The following is a 19,213-nucleotide window of genomic DNA, read 5'->3' on the forward strand; positions in this document are numbered from 1 at the left end:
ACAAAAAAACCCCACTAACCTGTAAGAAACCAAAGGTTCACGAAATTCCACACGATTAATTTTCTTTACGTTACTCTCCAGGGTGGTAGCTCTGAGAGGACTACGAGATTTCTCTTTTCGTGATTTAGAAGATTTGGAGGTTGGAGCATTAACCCAAGAATCATCCAGGTATCTACCATCTGAAGAAAAAGGAAATCTATGAGAACATATGATGTAAAATACAACTGTCTCTGAATGCAACTAGTATTTAAGAAAATAAATTAGGTATCTATTATTTCTGAAATCCCTGGTTGGATATTATATAAGTAGATGGGAAAAATTCAGGTTAAATTATTACAGTATCTCAACTTACAGAGAAAGACTATATTCTGAGCAAACAATGCAAAATAAAATTCTACATAAAAAATTCCTTTTTGTCAAAAGTTCTGACTCAAAAAAAAGAAGTATCAGATAAAACCCAAGACTCACAGATTAATAAAAAAGAATCACAGTATCGGTGGAAAGTACTAACCTGCAGGTTTATCCCACTAATTATGCAACCACAGAATTAAATATATGAAAGGTAACCACAGAAAATATTTACACTGTGTCAATTTATGAGAGTATCTCTAAGACAGATATTCCAATTTTGATTTTAAACCCCAACAAAAAAATATAAATCTTAAGTCAACGAAATTTCAAAGTGATATACCTGTGAATTAAAAAAAAAACATTATAACCCTAAAGGCTCAAAATCAAATTCTCATTAACAACAAATGAAAACTCACTATCAAAGGTGATGCAGTGGTGCTAAGTCCCTGATCAAAAGATGGTGAAAATGTCATGTACAGTCACTGAATACAAGGCTGCTTTGTAACTACTCAGTACCAAAGAAAAAAACCTAAATGCTGATGAGGTATATAGTCTCTGACAAAAGAACAAGGAAATACATGGGACTATAAGAAAAAATTAAGTTGAAATAAAACATCAAAATTCATATTTAATATATTTATATCTTTGGAATTAACCTCATGCATACCTTTTCTACTTATTTTTCTGGTAGCACTTGCAGAAGATTTCTTGGTATCCATGACAGAATCAAGCACAGCTGTACTCGTAGGGGCTACTTCCAATTTGTTTTCAATGTGTCTCAGCTAAAGTTTAAATACCATCAAAACAAACAGGTTAATCCTGTAAATTAACCAGCTACCATCAATTTAATTAGTTATTTAAAACTATATTGCCCAACACCTTTCTCCAAAGTAGAAAAAACTTAGGAATGCTTTATTCTAATTTAAAAAAATAGTTTTCCCATTATTTACTACTTAAGCTCTACTAACAACTGGCTCAATGCTGCCCAAATCTGGACAAGAAAATCAAAGAGTCTGTAGAACATCAAAGAGTTTCTATTTGTCCTGTTGACCTACTTTTTTAATCGTTGAGTTTTTTAAAAGCAGTTAATTTTCTGACATTGTATGTTGCATATCATTAAGCTACATATCTTGTGCATTTCTATATATTTTATGCATTTTACATGCAAAAATGAGGAAAAATCAATTTAGCTAGACTAAAATTTAGGACTATTCAAATAGCCACAACTTTTTTTTTTTTTTTTTTTGGCTGCATTGGATCTTCATTGCTGCGCGCAGGCTTTCTCTAGTTGCAGCGAGCAGGGGCCACTCTTCGTTGTGGTGTGCGGGCTTCTCACTGCAGTGGCTTCTCTTGTTGCAGAGCACGGGTTCTAGGCTCACGGGCTTCAGTAGTTGTGGCTTGCAGGTTCTAGAGCATAGGCTCAGTAGTTGTGGTGCATGGGCTTAGTTGCTCTGCAGCACGTGGGATCCTCCCCGACTAGGGCTCAAACCCGTGTCCCCTGCACTGGCAGGTGGATTCTTAACCACTGCGCCACCAGGGAAGCCCGCCACAATTTTTTATAGTTTTATATCTACAGAATAAGTTTCACAATAAGGACATAATTCACAAGATAGAATTCAGGCTTCCATACACTTTACAATTTAAGTCGACTTTTGATGTTACCACCAATGGTTTTAAAAAGCATTTTCCCCGCACATACTTACGGGAAAAAACTTGAAAAAAACAGAAAACAGAAAAAAATAAAATTAAAATCATCAAAATTCCACCACACAGAGATAGAAACTTTGTGTAAAATTCTGATTTATCTTCTTTCAGATTTCTGCAGTGCAATGTACTCACAAGATTGGAATAATCCTTTATATATTAATAGTTCTGTATCAGACGTTTTCCCCCATTTATATTATGAACCACTTATCCCTAAAAATTCTTTTTAAAAGCCCAATAATTTTTTTTGGAAAACAACTATTAACAATTCAGCTCTAAATTAGTTTAGCTCTAAATTAAACTGGGGATAGAAACTATTCCTATGTCATAGATATACAATACTCATGTAGGAGAGAATATATACATACTGACTGCTGTATTCATGGGGCCAAAATTTGACTCTGCATTATGACCAAACCTAGGTTATAGTACCTTTTCCAGATTGATTTTCAAACCAGTTCAAAAGATTAGGGGACAGAAAACACCATATTCAGACAGTAAAGAAATAGATAATTCGAACTCAGGTAGAATACAAAAGAAAACAAAATATATATTAGAAGAGTAATTTGCCTAGAGAGCAGATGAAAAAGAAAAAAGGAAAAGGTCTCTCTTTGAAGAAGCTATGTATCACTTGCCAAATTTGGATTCCTAAACTCCAGACAAGATTGGACAGAATATAAATGAGAACATTTGCCCATAATCATGCTTCTTCAGCAGTGCTAAGAGAAAACAGACTGCTATTGTCACAAAAAAACAGGAGGTAACTCACAGTCCACTCAAGGAAAAGCTGTTCCTTTCCTTTCCTGACTGTGAGCCTTTTACCTAGACACAGCCCCACCTTCTCAAATACATTCTATGTTTTAAATCTTCATCTCAACATACCAATTGAGCAAATTTATTAACGCAGAATAAACAGTACAAATTATCTTAATCTTATGCCATAGTGTTAATGTTTCTGATACTTAGTGTCTTAATTATTGCTTTACTGTTTAATAGTTGTCAATAATGTTCATTTTGTAACATATAGTACATAACTTCTTACACAAATGTTTAACCTTATTTTCTTATCAAAAAAGCACTACAGAAAAAAAATTGTAATCTATTCAATCATAACAGGCAATCAAATTTAGACTAGAAAGAAATAAATGGAACCTATAATTACTTACAGCAGCCTTGGTCTGAGAAAGTGCATCCCATGGTGTGGTTATATCTGCTGGGCAATATTGATATTTACTGAATTAGAATCTCTGAAGTGCACCTTGGAATCTGAATTTTAATAAGGTCCCAAATGCACTCAAAAGTTTGAGAATCACTTTATTAGGCAGAACTATTCCCCAGCAAGTGCTTTATTATATTGAGTCAAAACATGATTCCTCTCCCATCCTCTAAAGCCGAGCTTCCCAATATATGGTTTAGTTGTATTAGACACTGATCCCACTAGTCCTCAGGACAACTGGACTAACACCACCACCCCCCGCCACCTACACCCCATCAGACATCTCTAACAATAAGCAGTATCCTCAGTTTACCCCAATGAGCTGAACAAATACAAAATATAGTATTGTACTGCATTTCATATTATGATATGAAAAGATTGGAAAACTACTCCAGACTTCAATCTACTAGTAGAAACAAGGTAACATCTATTTAGTCTTTCAGATAACAGCCCTTCAAAGAGTTTAAGTCTATATATTTCCCTTGAGTCATCCTTCTCTAGGATAACTATTTTCATCTCCTCCAAATGCCCCTCATGTGACATGATATCCAGATTCCTCACAAACCCAATAATCTTGCTTCATATACACTCCAGTTTGTCAAAGTCCCTCAAAAAGTATCATGCCCTAAATTAAAGTTACCCCTAATGCATCATTTTAAAAAAAAAAAGAGTTCAATGAGACTATTATTTTTGTTATCTGTGCACTACAGGTCTACAACTATATTGGGAGCTGTATGATACTTATTAACATTAAGTCAGAATTTGTAAGATATAGTATATAACTAATTTTACATATACTGATTCATTTTTAAAAAGGATGTTTTCCCTTACAAAACAGTTTACTATTGGGTGCCTTTGAATATAAGGTTATCTTGTATATTTAAAACAAAATTGAATTTTAAAAATTATTTATCCACTTGTTATAAATCAAAGCATATGGATAATTTTCATTTACTGAATAGCCCAGAATTTTAGGCACATGACCTAAACAAATCATTAAGTTCAGTTTCAAAAAAAAAAAATCATACCTTGAACAGTATCCGTGCTTTGAGAGTTCCTTGGATTTGGTAAAGGCACCTCTTTTGATTTGCTGCTCCTCATCCTGCCAATTTACCTGCAATCACATCATCAGCATTCACTGAAAATCAATATTATAATATTAGTAAAGAAAATGCCCTCTCTTGCCTTTCATGAAAGTCAGTAAAGAATTCTGTCATCTCTAAAAGTTATATCTGTATTCTCTTAAGAGTTCCTAATAATCTAATCACTTTATTTTTGCTTGGAAAAGTAAACCATTAAAAATTATATCATGGGCTTCACTGGTGACCCAGTGGTTAAGGATCTGCCTGCCAATGCAGTGGACATCGATTCGAGCCCTGGTCCGGGAATATCCCACACAGCTCAGAGCAACTTAGCCCATGTGCCACAACTACTGAGCCTGCGTTCTAGAGGCCTCAAGCCACAACTACTGAGCCTGCGTGCCACAACTACTGAAGCCTGCATGCCTAGAGCCTGTGCTCCTCAACAAGAGAAGCCACCGTGACGAGAAGCCCGTGCACCGCAATGAAGAGTAGCCCCCGCTCACCGCAACTAGAGAAAGCCTGCACACAATAATGAAGACCCAACACAGCCAAAAATAAATAAATATTTTTTTAATTAAAAAAAAAAAAAGAAAAGAAAGAATCCGCCTGCCAATGCAGGGGACATAGATTTGAGCCCTGGTCCAGGAAGATCCCACATGCCGTGGAGCAACTAAGCCCGTGCGCCACAACTACTGAGCCAGCATGCCACAACAACTGAAGCCTGCGCACCTACAGCCTGTGCTCCACAACGAGAAGCCACCGCAATGAGAAGCCTGCACACTGCAACGAAGACTAGCCCTCAGTCGCCACAACTAGAGAAAGCCTGTGCATAGCAACGAAGAACCAATGCAGCCAAAAATAGATAAATAAAATATAAATAAATTTTTTTAAAAAAGAAGAGGCTTAATTTTCCTCTCGTTGAATGTAGGCTGGACTTAGTGGTTCACTTTTAACAAATCAAATGTGGTGGAAGTGAAGTGTGACTTTCAAGACGACGTCATAAAAGGCAATGCTTGTTCTCTCTCCCTCTCTCTTAAGGATCCAGCTGCCATGTCATGAGGACAGTCAAGCAGCCCTATGAAGAGGTCCATGTAGCAAAAAAACCTGAGGGTCCTTCCTACAGCCATATGAGTGAACTATCCTGGAAGTGGAGTTAGCCAGCAAGAGATTATCAATACAGTATTATGTCTCATTTTCTCTATTATAAATAACACTGAAGTGAACATATTTGTGTACATTAATGCTTATTTGGATCGCTTATCTAGAACAGGATCTACAAAGTGTGCTAAAACTGAACTAAAGAATGTACAGAACATGCTACTCTAGAGGTTCAATGTTGAACTGTTTTCCAATTTACAATAACATGAACCCAACAGTTTCATTAATATATTTTAATATTAACTATGCTTTTTACTTTTGCTGATTACTAAGGAATATTAATTATATTCCTATTAAGGAAGAATATGGTTGCTTTAATTTGAATTTAGTATATTGCTAGCAGGACTAAACATTCGCCATAGATCTTAATTTAAGTTCTTCATCTGTGAATTATCTTTTCTTGTTCTTTGCCCACTTACCTACCAGGATATTAAAGTTTTTCTTATTGATTTGCTGAGTTCTTACATTATAAATATATTAAACCTTTGTCTTTTTTTTTTTTTTTTTTTTTTTTGAGGTACGCAGGCCTCTCACTGTTGTGGCCTCTCCCACTGCAGAGCACAGGCTCAGCGGCCATGGCTCACAGGCCCAGACGCTCCACGGCATGCAGGATCTTCCCAGACCGGGGCACGAACCTGTGTCCCCTGCATCAGCAGGCAGACTCTCAACCACTGCACCACCAGGGAAGCCCTAAACCTTTGTCATATTTGATAAAAATAATTTTCTTCAATGTCTGTAAAGGCAGTCCAATACGGTGAATATTAAAGACCCTAATTTAAGAATAGGAAAAGCCTACCTACTAAGTCCAAACATGTAAAACTAAAGGTATAATTAATTTTAAGGGAGTTACTTTCACCTATAGTAAACAATCCTGGTTTATAAATTTCTCAGAAAAAATTTTCAAAAATGTTCTAAAAATACAAATTTTCATAGATAATATGACTCTAAGAAAAGTCAATCTAGGTGTTTAAAAACAGACAGGTAGTAGAAAATCTAAACTCAACAAATATGCCAATAGCTAAAAAATTTTCTAACCATATTGTAGAGAACAAATGTACAGACACCAAGGGGGGAAAGCAGGGTTGGGGGGGTGGAATGAACTGGGAGATTGGGATTGACATATATACACTAGTATGTATTAAATAGATAGCTAATAAGAACCTGCTGCATAAAAAATTAAACAAAATTTAAAAAATAAAACAAAAATTAATGACAAAGAGCTCTTCTGCCAAAGATTAAGTGAAGATTTTATTTAAGTCCAAGTCAGCAAAGAAAATTGGGTTCTTAATTATTATTTGGTATCTGTCATATAGATTTTTAATGACTGCATTTTGTTATCTGGTAGCGAAATTTTACTGAAAGTAATTTTCTGATTGGCTTGTATTCTATGACATATGAATTATTAAAAAATAAAGGTTAATTAATCAGACTTTATTGTATGTAACCAACACTGTGCATATTCCAATCTCTAGTAGCAATGCATATGTGAAAAGATGGTTCCTGCAGACTGTTTCAAACAGGGTACCTGGTTCAACTTGTGTTTTATATGTATGAGAAGTACACTACTTCATAAAACATAAAGTTTTTTGGAATGAGAAAAAAATTTTCTAGCCATAAAAACTTTAATCAGCTACCAACACAGTTTAAAAAATTAACTCACTTTACTCTCCTTTTCACAAAGATATTTTTGGTCTAGCCAAGTGTCAAGTGATAACTAAACGAACATGAGTTATTCTACATTACTAAATAATCTGTCAATGATATGACAAAAGTTTTCTTTGGGCAGACTTCACTTTAAAACTAAGATAAATGCAGGTTTCCGTGGTGGTGCACTGGTTAAGAATCTGCCTGCCAATGCAGGGGACAAGGGTTGGAGCCCTGGTCCGGGAAGATTCCCACATGCCGCGGAGCAACTAAGCCCGTGTGCCACAACTACTGAGCCTGCACTCTAGAGCCCACGCGCCACAGCTACTGAGCTTGCACACCACAACTACTGAGCTCACGTGCCACAACTACTGAAGCCTGAGCGCCTACAGCCCTTGTTCTGCAACAAGAGAGGCCACCGCAATGAGAAGCCCACATACTGCAATGAAGAGTAGCCCCCACTCACCGCAACTCAAGAGAGCCCGTGCGCAGCAACAAAGACCCAAAGCAGAAAAAAAAAAAAAAAAAAAAAAAAAGACAACAATCATTTTAAACCAGAAGCCAAAATTACAGACCTCTAACACTCTGGGGGATGACCATGAGGGCAGTTAATAGGTAATAATCATAGCTAATATTTTCTGTGTTTCTTCTATGTGGGCCAAGGGCTATACTGTTTTCCAGACACTATTTCCAATCTCGTGAGGCAACTATCCCTATATTCATTGTACTGATGAAGAAAGAGTATCAGACAGACTATGGAACTAGTCCAAGGTCATTCAGGTAATAAGAGACAGAACTGGAAATTAAATCTAGATCTCTCTCTCTCTCAAACCTCTGAAAGCCTCTAATGGTCATTCATATAATGGCAGTCATTGGCATATAGATGGTAGCCTTGGGCATAGGTGAGGTTACCCAGGGAGAAAGTATAGTTTTAGAGAAGAAAAGAGCCCAAGGTCAAACCCTCTTGCACCCCAAGATTTAAAAGAGAAGGACTAGCTAGTAAAGGAGATTGAGAAAGAGAAGTAGAGAGGAAGTAGAAATCAGAGTGTAGTGTATGGAAGCCAAGGGAAAAGAGTATTACAAGAGAGTGGTCAAACATGCTGCCAAAAGGCCAAGCAGATTGAGGGCTTGTTATTTGAAAATGCCCATTAGGTTTAGAGATAAAGAGGTCTTTGGTGATTTTAGTGAGAGCTAAATGTGGAGAAATGGGGGTGGCAACCACACTGTAAGTGTTTGAAGAATGACCGAAAAGTATCTTCTAAATGGAAACAATGTATTCAACCAATTTTTTTGAGAAGTTTGTGAAGGAAAAAGAGCAGTAATGGAGGAGGGTGCTGGATTGAGGTTTTTTTGTGTTTGTTTTAAGTAAGAAGACTTTATCAATTAAGTATAAATGCTGATAGGAAGAATCTCATGGAGGGGAGGAAGCTAGAGATACACGAGAGAAAATATAATTGATGGTTGAAGTTTCTTGAGAGAACCTGGAGGCGAGGTAATCTTGAAACAGGCGAAGTATTCTTATAGTTCCTTTCCTCTAAAGTTACTTTTTCTGTTCTTTTTCCATTCTCCCTATTTATGAACTCTTAGCCTACATAATAAAAGGGCAATTTCTCAGCTCTGGTTAGTTTCTCTGAGCCTTTGTACTTCTCTTATGAGGTGAATATTTTGGTGATTCATGAAGTGTGGACTCTTTGTTGGCTTTATGTTTGCTAGCAAGTAAATAGTTTTATGAAGTTGCATCCTTACTTGATTTATAGGTGTTCCTGCTTTTTATTTATATCACTTTTTTTTTTTTTCGGTACACGGGCGTCTCACTGTTGTGGCCGCTCCTGCTGCGGAGCACAGGCTCCGGATGCAGGCTCAGTGGCCACGGCTCACGGGCCCAGCCGCTCCGCGGCATGTGGGATCCTCCTGGACTGGGGCATGAACCCGTGTCCCCTGCATCGGCAGGAGGACTCTCAACCACTGCACCACCAGGGAAGCCCTATATCACTTCTAACTGGATTCTTTTTGTATCATTTATCATAGCTTTAGTGAAATTGTGTTTCCATTCTCTGTGGCAAATTAGAGTCATTCTCAGCTAACTTTTAGAAGTTAGCTGTCTGTCCCTCCCGCACCACCACTCCCCACTGCTTTTGCAGCCCTCTCCTTCCCATACGCACACATAAGCCATTTTTATATTTTGAGCCATTGTTTGGAGCTTTTATTTATATTTTACATGATGCAAATAGAACCCTGTCAAATATACGTTCTTTTTTAGTTCTTGTGATATCCAACTTTAGTCTGAACAAAGCAGTACTGTTCATTTACGCTTTGACTTTTACATGAAACAACTTGTTTCTCTACAAGATGCCAGTTAAACTCACTGTAAAATGGACACTAAAATAAAACTCTTGAGTCACATAAATAACAAAAGTATTCTTAGGCTCTCTGAAAATTAAGTTCGCAGTATAGTAAGGAGGCAAAGTGCAAGACAGTGATATAGATCCTGTGTTACTGGTTTCTGAAACTATGGTCAGATCTTATCTCTGATAACCTAACCCACATATCCAACTGCTTATTCAGAAATCTCAAAGACACATCAAACTCAACATCTCCAAAAGCCAAGTCATGATTATTCCCAAAAAACAAACTTGAGGTATTCCCTATCACATTCCAGTTACACAAGCAAGAAATATCCACAAGAGGTGATTGATTATACTATATGACCTCTAAGATCCTTTTCCCCTTTGAATTTAATAATCTATACCACCAATTCTCAGAGCGTGGTCCAGGCATCCTTGAGGGTCTATGAGACCCTTTCAAGAATGTCTTTAAAATCAAAACTATTTCCATGATAATATTAAGACATTATTTGTCTTTTTCACTCTCATTCTCTTGGGAGTGTGTATAGTGGAGTTTCCCAAAGGCTCCATGACATATGATATCACAACAGATTGAATACAGAAGCAGATATCAGAATCCAGATGTCTTCTATTAAGCCAGGCATTATAAAGATTTGAAAAATGTCAAACAATGCCATTCTTCTCACTAAATTTTTTTTTGTTTTGGAAAATATAGTTATTTTTTATTTAAAAAATTGTGTATTAATATGATAGTTTATGGTTATTTTAAATAAACTAATAAATATGTTTAAAGTTTCTAATATAACAAATATCAACAGATATAGTCCACATAAAAGCTCTTTGAGGTTTCAATAACTCAAGAGTATAAAGTGTCTCCTTGACACCAAGAAGTTTGACAAACGCTGATCTATACCTATCATATGTATATACAAATAAGCTATGCCATTTTGAAGTAGCCTATTCTCAAGTATCTTCTAGCAGCAAATTTTCCTTTCACATTTATTGACAGCGCTCTCATTCAGTCACATAGACTCATTCAGCTCAATTATTTATTGGGCTCCTACTATGTGCAGGTACTGGCAATAAAAAATGAAAGAAACGACTTCGTTCTGGCTCTCCCAGAGTTATTTTCCATAACTTTGCTTCTGTTCTCTCATCTTTATCAGAGCCAATGTAACAACCTTCTATGCCTGAAAGGTTGAAAAGAAACAACCCTGCAACAGTCATACTATCTAGTCTCAATATAAAATGGACAAATTTAGTAGGACCAGGCTAGGAAAAGTGGAAAACATTCCATCTCTAAAACAGACCTACTACACTGTTCCACATAAATTCTCAGAATAACCAATACTCCCATAATATGGTATACAAAAACAAATGACCTGAGAATTAGCCTCACCTCTTTTTACGTATAAAATACAAACCTCAACAACTACTTTTAACAACTGACCTCCTTTAATGACCTCCTATAATCCAGGAAACCCAGAAGAAACTATAACATGTGGCACCAGCTTGGCCTCTGGTGTATAGGAGGCTGGATAGGGATCAACAAAGAACACAATGTCCCCCACTGACATGAAATGAAGAGCTAAACTAGAGCCTGATTAAAGGTACCCCTAGATTTTTACTTAAAAAAAACCTAAAAATAGAAGCCTATACTTTGTTTACCCTCTATCTAGTTATCCTGAATATTTACTCTTCTAAATTAATTTCAAGGAATATATCCCAATAAATGTGTCTTATAGTACAAGTCAGGATTATTCTTTGTCCCAAAAGTATGAAATTTTCACTACAAAAGCTTCCCTGATACAGAAGAAGCCGTTAACACTGGTTAACTGCAGAGTGGGACTGAGGATCCAAAAAAGGAAGCAGATTTTCCAGTGGATATGTTTTCCAATTTTTAAAAGCAGATACATTTATTACGTTTTGAGGAAAAAAAACAAGGAAAAATAATTTTGAGAAGTTTCCTTCAACATTCAATAACTTAGCTAATTTAAAGTCTGTTAAGGAAACAAATACAACAACTTTTTCTTTCACTGGAAGTTGCTGCATAGTTGCTCCCACTTTATCTTTCCTCTTACCTCCCCACCTCCACACTATTATTTACATACCTGTCTCTTACATGTCATTGTGGGGATGATGTTTTATTCCTCTTTATATCCCTAGTCCATGCACAGTACACAGCACCCACTAGGTGCTCCAGACCTGTCTGCTGAATGATTGTCCCATTGATAAATCTCAGAATCCAATTCTCAAATGCAAACAGGGCAAAAAAACCCCACAGGTATTTCATACAATATGAAGAGGTTAACCACTGGCAAGCAAAAAATTTCTTTCATGGTAACATGTAAAAAAACAATAAGTAAAATAATAGGTATATGTGTACATATGCATTTTATGTTTTCAAATAAGCCTAAAACTAAAAAGAAATTCTTTATAAAAAATACTCTTATTTTATAGATTCAGACATGAAAATCATGAATGAAATGAAGCCAGTTAAATGAAGCCAGTGCTATTACTCATGAATGATTTTTAAATCTAGTTTTTAGGGACTTCCCTGGTGGTGCAGTGGTTAAGAATCCACCTGTCAATGCAGGGGACATGGGTTCGAGTCCTGGTCCAGGAAGATCCCACATGCCGCAGAGCAACTAAGCCCGTGTGCCACAACCACTGAGCCTGCGCTCTAGAGCCCACGAGCCACAACTACTGAGCCTGCGCTCTAGAGCCTGTGAGCCACAATTACTGAGCCTGCGCTCTAGAGCCCACAAGCCACAACTACTGAAGCTAAGGAGCCTAGAGCCCATACTCCACAACAATAGCAGCCACCGCAATGAGAAGCCTGCGCACCGCAACGAAGAGTAGACCCCACTCACCACAACTAGAGAAAGCCTGCGTGCAGCAACAAAGACCCAACGCAGCCAAAAGTAAGTAAATAAACAAACAAACATGGTTGCTTAAGGAAAGTAGGATGTAGGTTTTAAAAGATCAGTCAGTCAATCTAGTTTTTAAAAGGGAGAGACGCCATGATTCCAAAGGAGCTTTTACAAGTCCACTTACAACAACAACAAAAACTTTAAGTGGTTAATTTTTTTAAAAAATCACCTAACCCCAAATTTATCAAAGATAAATCCGATTCTTCTGGTTGCAAAAATATCCTTCCATCTATAAAAAGATCTCCTTTACACCATTATTTCTCTACAGAATTTTTAAATGATTCATCATACAAGAAAGCGTAGCATCTACACAACTTTTCAGATATGCATCTATATTGTTTAAGTGTAGTCCAACTTCATTTATAGCTAATCAGAGAACAAAGCATATTAGAGCTGGAAGTTAGGGGTCATCTAGTCTCATGTTTTTCAAATATGTAGTAATGGTACCATGTAGTAAATCAAAAAGAATCAATCTGGTATGTTAGCGCCTGCATTTTTTAATGAAACCAAATAAAATTGAACTGAAAATATCAGGGTGTATTGAAAGCAGCAAGGGTATCTTTTTAAGTGAAACGTTCCATTCATTTTATATATAGATATATACATATCTATGTATATTATTCCCATGGAAAATCTATTTTTTGGCTGTCGGTGTCCTAGTCAAAAGAGTTCAAGAGGTTCCCAAGCTTTCTCAGTTCACAGAACCCTTAGTGTCTCAGTAATTTTTTCACAGTGCCCACAGGCCAAAAAAATACCTAATATTTCCATTTATTAGGCATACAACCTAGTAAGTATTTATGTCCTAACAACTTAGTAGCAGCTTGAAAAATTAAAAGAAATCTTTTAATTACTAAATAACCACAATTACTTATTAATGGGATGTGTGCACCTAGAAGACATGACATAATTTCTCAGATCTTGAAATCACTTTGGACACGGCCACTTTCATTTACTGTTTCACACTGATTTCTGCACAGAACTTTCTTTTAATCACAGCAACCCCCAAAACCTAGCTTTTTGAAGACCTAACTGTCATTGAAAGGAATGTGGCACAATCTCATGCACAGTACCTCAAACTAATAGTTTAAGCAGTGGTCTCACAGACGTCAAATATCCCACAGATAACCCACAGTTGTCAAATATTACAGTTTCCCTCAAAAATTTAAAAATATTCAACAGTGCCCATGTGAGTTTACTATGGTGCTCCCAGGTACCTCATGGCACGGTCTGGGGATCCAGGGTTTACAAAACACTGATTTAGCCTATGTGCTTACTTTGTAAATTAAGAAATAAGACGTGAGCTCACGAAGCTAGAATAAAAATAAATACATTCATCAGGAATTTTCATAGATTAATTTTAACCTTCCATCAACAAAAGTTTTGAAACAGAATCTAATCATGTGATATTCTGTGGATGAACTCTGTAGCTCTCTGAAAAACTATATTCAAAACTACATTATGTGACTGTATAATAGTAGAAAAATTCTGCCTCGATATTTTCTTTTTCAGAAAAAAGAGTTTCAAAAATGATAATGCCACTTACAATAAACAACACAAAAGTGCCTAAAGAAAAAAGGAAAGTCATCCACTCTCCCTGCAATAAACATAGCTAACAGTTTAATGTCTATCCTTACAGAGCCCTTCCTGTGCACATACAAAATCAAAACAAAATCAAACTACATTTCTTTGCCTATGTGTTTGTTTTAACACTGAATCATATTGCACAGTGTAGTGCAACTTACTTTTTTCACTCAATATTATATCATGAACATTCTTCCTTGTCAGAACATAATAATAATTACAAACACCTATGTGGTACTTACTTAGGGCTTAAATATTAACTCATTTAATTCTCATAACAGCCCTGTCAGGTGAGAACTATAATTATATCCACTTTATAGATGAGTTTAAGTAACCTGCTAATGGTCACAGCTAATAAATGGTTAGGATTTGAACCCAGAAAGTTGGCTGCATGGTCCCTGTGCTCAAAGAACCACACAGCTATTTCTCATCAAGTAAATATATCTATCCCTCAACCTATTAACAAGTGCATTGTATGTCACAGCATAAATATACTATAATTTTAACTATTCCCCTACCAACAGACATTTAGGATTTTTTTTGTTACTTATAAATGTTGTAGACATTTATTTGTAATAATGCTAAAATAAACATCCTTATAGATTTGTTCTAGTGCTCTTGTGTTAAAATTTCTGTAAGGTAAACTCCTAAAAATGAAATGACTCTATCAAAGAATATGTGCACTTTTAATTTTGATGGGTGATGCCAAATTTCCTTCCAGAAACAGTTGTACCAATTTATAGTCCCAATGACAGAGGAGAAGTTTGAGATTCATATTTAGGTTAAAAAATATTTTGGAGGGCTTCCCTGGTGGCACAGAGATTAAGAACCCACCTGTCACTGCAGGGGACACGGGTTTAGCCCTGGTCCGGAAAGATCCCACATGCCGCGGAGCAACTAAGCCCGTGTGCCATAACTACTGAGCCTGTGCTCTAGAGCCCAGAAGCCACAACTACCGAGCCCACGTGCCACAACTGCTGAAGCCCATGCGCCTGGAGCCCATGCTCCGCAACAAGAGAAGCCACCGCAATGAGAAGCCAGCGCATCACAACGAAGAGTAGCCCCCGCTCACCGCCAACTAGAGAAGGCCCGCGCACAGCAACGAAGATCCAACACAGCCAAAAATAAATAAATAAATATTTGATTCATGAAAAGTGAGGCCTGTTTTTTGAGTTTTTAGTTAACACTTACATAGAAGAGATGCTGGTTGTTCACAATTATCCTCTGATTTGATAATTATCTTCATATTAAACAAATGTAGACTTCACAGCTGTACAGGGCAGTCTTCATCCAGTTATGAAGTCAACTATGGGTGAGATATTTCCTCCATATGAACTCTGTTTACTTACATATAAAACGTGGGGATTGGACTAGCTAGCCTTTAAGATTTAAAACTCCCAATGCTGTAATTAAAAGAGACTTAAAATTATTACAAGCCTATAATTATAGTACTAGTATAACAGGTCAGGGTCTTAAAGCTTCCATTTTCTTTAAATTTCAGTAACTATTGCCAGAACATCTAAGCAAATCATTAAAACAGTCAATAAAATTTTCAGGATCTACCTGTGGCTTATTCTCAGAAGCTTTTTAATCCCAGTCTGTCATTCCCCTGCTACCTAGCAAAGTTGACTTTATCTATGGACTATATTCCTAAGAAGAGTTGATGTGTGCCTAGGAACCATGAACTAGTGTTTTGTTTTGTTTAAATACTATGCCAAGACCACTCTCTAGTCAATTTATTCAGCCAACATTTATTGACTATTTTACTATGTGCTAGGCACTGGGTGCACAACAGTTAATAGACAATCTCTGCCATGATGGAACTTACACACTACATGAGAAAGGCAATTAATAACCCAAAGTAACCACTAGCAAATGTGAAGTTATACTTGTGATAACGAACAAAAATATTAATGCAAAAAAACCTATGCAATCTTTTGATTATTCAGGTTTTTGGAGTGATCTGTGACCCTAGAAATTGACTTTGTAAAAAGAAGTAAATAAATAAAGAAAATTACTTCATCACTTGCTCCACAAGGCAAAAATAGCAATCACAAGTATAGATGGCAAGTTAACTTTTTAAATCAATTCTATAATAAAATCACCAAGATGTCCCTACTTTTCAGTTATGCTGCTGACCATGTGGCTTGAATATTTGTTTTAGCTAACCAAGAATATAAACGATTTGAAGTACTAAATATGACAGAACTCTGAGTATCCAAACAAAATGAGAGACGACAAATTAACTACAATTTCTTAAGAACACTGTTCAAGCAAAAAGTACATACAGAAGTAAAGCAATTCACTACAATAATTCATGGGTTGTTACTAATTAACATAAAGCTATGAAAATACTAATTTTTTAAAGTAGTTATCCACATAAGGAACTAGTGGTTTGTCACAATCTTTTAGATTTTAAAAAACCAAATGCCAGAAATATCTATATTAATATTCAACTTTAAATAAAACTAATTCTATGACGTTAACTAGACGTGATCACTTCTCAATACAAAGATCGAATCATTATATACGCCTGAAACCAGTATGTCAATTATACCTCAATAAAAATAAAGAAAAATTTTAAAGTCTTAGATCATCTGTGGAAATGAGACCATCATTCACTTAAATAAATGAACTTCCTTGTTCATTTATTTATGCCTTGTCAATTTCCACAACTGCAAAATAAGGACATTTGTCAAATCTACCTCACAAAATTGCTATGAGGACTAAATAATTTATGTAGAGGCACACCAAAAAATGATGTAAGTTATTTTAGACAGCAGTTTCTTTTTGCTCCCACTACAACTTACAGCTATTTAACAAACAACAAAATTCGTTAGATAGGGACTTCATCTCCTTTCTTCTGTCCATGATATGGTAAAAGTGTTATAAAATGGGCAAAAGACTAGCAATCAGACCATTAGAAAAAAATTCTAAACTTCATAACTCATAAATTGATTACCCCACAGGAGGCTGGCTGTTCAAGTATTAATGCTCTTACATAACACTACGCACCAATATATCTCAGAGAATCAGAGGAATTCTTCCACATATGTATGAAATTGTTTACATATTATAACTCACCATTATTACAAACACAAGCCCTGCTACTCACTATGAAAAGTTGAGATACATATGTATTTATCCACACATACAATGTATTCTAGCTTGACGTTTATCTGATTAAAGTATCTTAAATTCAATGCAATGACGGTTCAATGGTTCAGATTTATTTTATTACACTGAATGGAGTTTGTAAATTTAGCACACCAAAACTAATTATTACATACCCATGGGCTTAAAGCAACTTCTACCATAGGTCTAACAACCAATCCCCCAAAGTCACAATCTCATGTTACTAGCAGCACACTGCCTTGTTTAAACACAATATTTTAAACTAAGAAATTTTTTTAATGGGAAGTATTTTATCATTGCTCTACAAACCTTTTCAAGTTCTTACTAGGTCTGCCTAAAATAGCCATTCTTTAAAAACCCTTAAAATACAGGGCTGGAGGAGGTATCGTTAACATGGCAACATAACCATTAACGACTTTTCCAAATTCAAAACGAGGATCACCATCAAAACAAAACAATCAGGTGGAGTACAGACGTGGATACTGATCACTATTCCTGACAACGTGTTTTTTCCTATATGGAGGATTTGCTGCTACACAAAAACCACATCAAAATCTATACCTATGTATAACTTCCTATTCGAAAATCCAGACAAATTCCAACCCATATTTGTGACATTAGCTAAATATCATTTAGCATGTTAGGCTACAGTTCAAAGAGGGCAGGGGAAAATACTGACAACTTTCAAAGCGTTCAAGCTTTTTAAATCTCCCCCTACATCACTTGTGAATAAATGGACAGACTACATTCAGCAGCTGCCAGAGAAGATCAAAGTTTTCCCTATGCTTGAAAATGTCTATCCCCACCAAAAAGGAACAGAAACTAGTCATCCTTGCTACTGGAGCCAGTTCCCCGGGATTTCCCAAAATATGCCTGATATCCAAATGAAGAAGGGACACTTCTCCGGAGAGCAAGGGCTAGAGGTATCTCACACCTTTTGCAGAAGAGAGGAGGAGCGAGGGAGGGGAGACAAGCACTGGCAGGTAAGGAAGAAAATCCCGTCTACCGCAGGCACCGGTGGGACCTGAAACCTAGGTCTCAGAATAGCCCTCCTAGCAAAGCCTAGGACCCAGGGAGGCTCCTCGAGGGGGACGCCAGACTGGGCCAGGGCTCCTGGCGCCCCGCCCCGCCTCCCCCGCCGCCGCCGCGGACCCGGGACCGCGGACAGAGGCAGCGAAGGCTATGCGAGCATCCGCGGTCACAGCCAGGTCGTCCCGCAGCTCACCTGAGAGTGTCGCCTCCGCCCTCGGCCCCCACGGTGCATCCCGCGGGGCCTGGCGGAGGGTGCAGTGACGCCGCCCCGACCGGCCCCAGGGCTGCCCGGCCTGGCCTCCCCGCTCTGGGGACGCAACGGGTGCCCGCCTCGCACCGGCTCCCGGGATCCGCCGGTCTGCCGAGAAGGAAGGAGAGGCGAAAGGCTGCCTCCCCTCCCCCACAGCAAGCCACCCCCTGAGCTGCGGCCCTCTGCAGTTCCTTTTGGCGCAGGTCTGGCCCGGCTCCCCCGCCCGGGAGTCACTTCGGCAGCGGCGGCCCAGTCGCCATTACAACCCAACAACTGACACGGAGGAGGAGCGGCGCCAGCGGCACTGGCTGTGGCGGCGGCGCGAGGCAGGGCGGGAGCAATAGGGGGCGGGTGGGGGCGGGGAGTGTCCAGGCAAAACTCGCGAGAACTATCCCGAGTCGGTTCCAGAGGAATGCAACCTTCGGTTAGGGCCATGCTAAGTGTGGCCAAAAGGCTAGTGTGAGATAAAACGAGGTGAGGAAGCTCGAGGGCGCCATGTTTGGTGTGGCGAAGGTTGAACCTTGCAGGTCTTGGGAGGAGCCAAAGTAGATCCGCAGCGGAGAGCTTCCCCTCACCCGCCGCCCCGCGCCCTCTTTCATCTAACTGGGCCTTCTGGCTACGCATTTCACTCCTGGCCGAAAAAAAACAAGCTGGGGTTATGACAAGGATGAGCTCGAAGTCTGAAAATTTTAGCTTCTCAGTGTTTACTATGTTTCACCAGTTGTCCAAATAAATCTTATGTACCCCAGTCAGTTTCAGAGTAATTGCAGCTCTGCGGCTGC

At 37.8% G+C, this 19,213-nt stretch overlaps 1 protein-coding gene across 1 annotated transcript in view; it reads right to left on the minus strand.

The window, feature by feature from the left end:
* CEP350 (centrosomal protein 350) overlaps positions 1 to 18,709 on the minus strand; it is a 139,255-nt gene extending 120,546 nt beyond the window's left edge. Inside the window, exons 1-6 of the mRNA XM_059056093.2 lie at positions 18,375 to 18,709; positions 15,206 to 15,417; positions 4,300 to 4,385; positions 3,222 to 3,265; positions 1,019 to 1,133; positions 20 to 179 (exon numbers count right to left, since the gene is read on the minus strand). Of these exons, the coding sequence (XP_058912076.1) occupies positions 20 to 179; positions 1,019 to 1,133; positions 3,222 to 3,265; positions 4,300 to 4,372 (392 nt within the window). The 5' untranslated portion in view covers positions 4,373 to 4,385; positions 15,206 to 15,417; positions 18,375 to 18,709. The remainder of the gene's footprint in view (positions 1 to 19; positions 180 to 1,018; positions 1,134 to 3,221; positions 3,266 to 4,299; positions 4,386 to 15,205; positions 15,418 to 18,374) is intronic.
* Between the last annotated feature and the right edge of the window lie 504 nt (positions 18,710 to 19,213).

Source organism: Kogia breviceps, chromosome 1 (assembly GCF_026419965.1).
Source record: "Kogia breviceps isolate mKogBre1 chromosome 1, mKogBre1 haplotype 1, whole genome shotgun sequence".
Lineage (NCBI taxonomy): Eukaryota > Metazoa > Chordata > Mammalia > Artiodactyla > Physeteridae > Kogia > Kogia breviceps.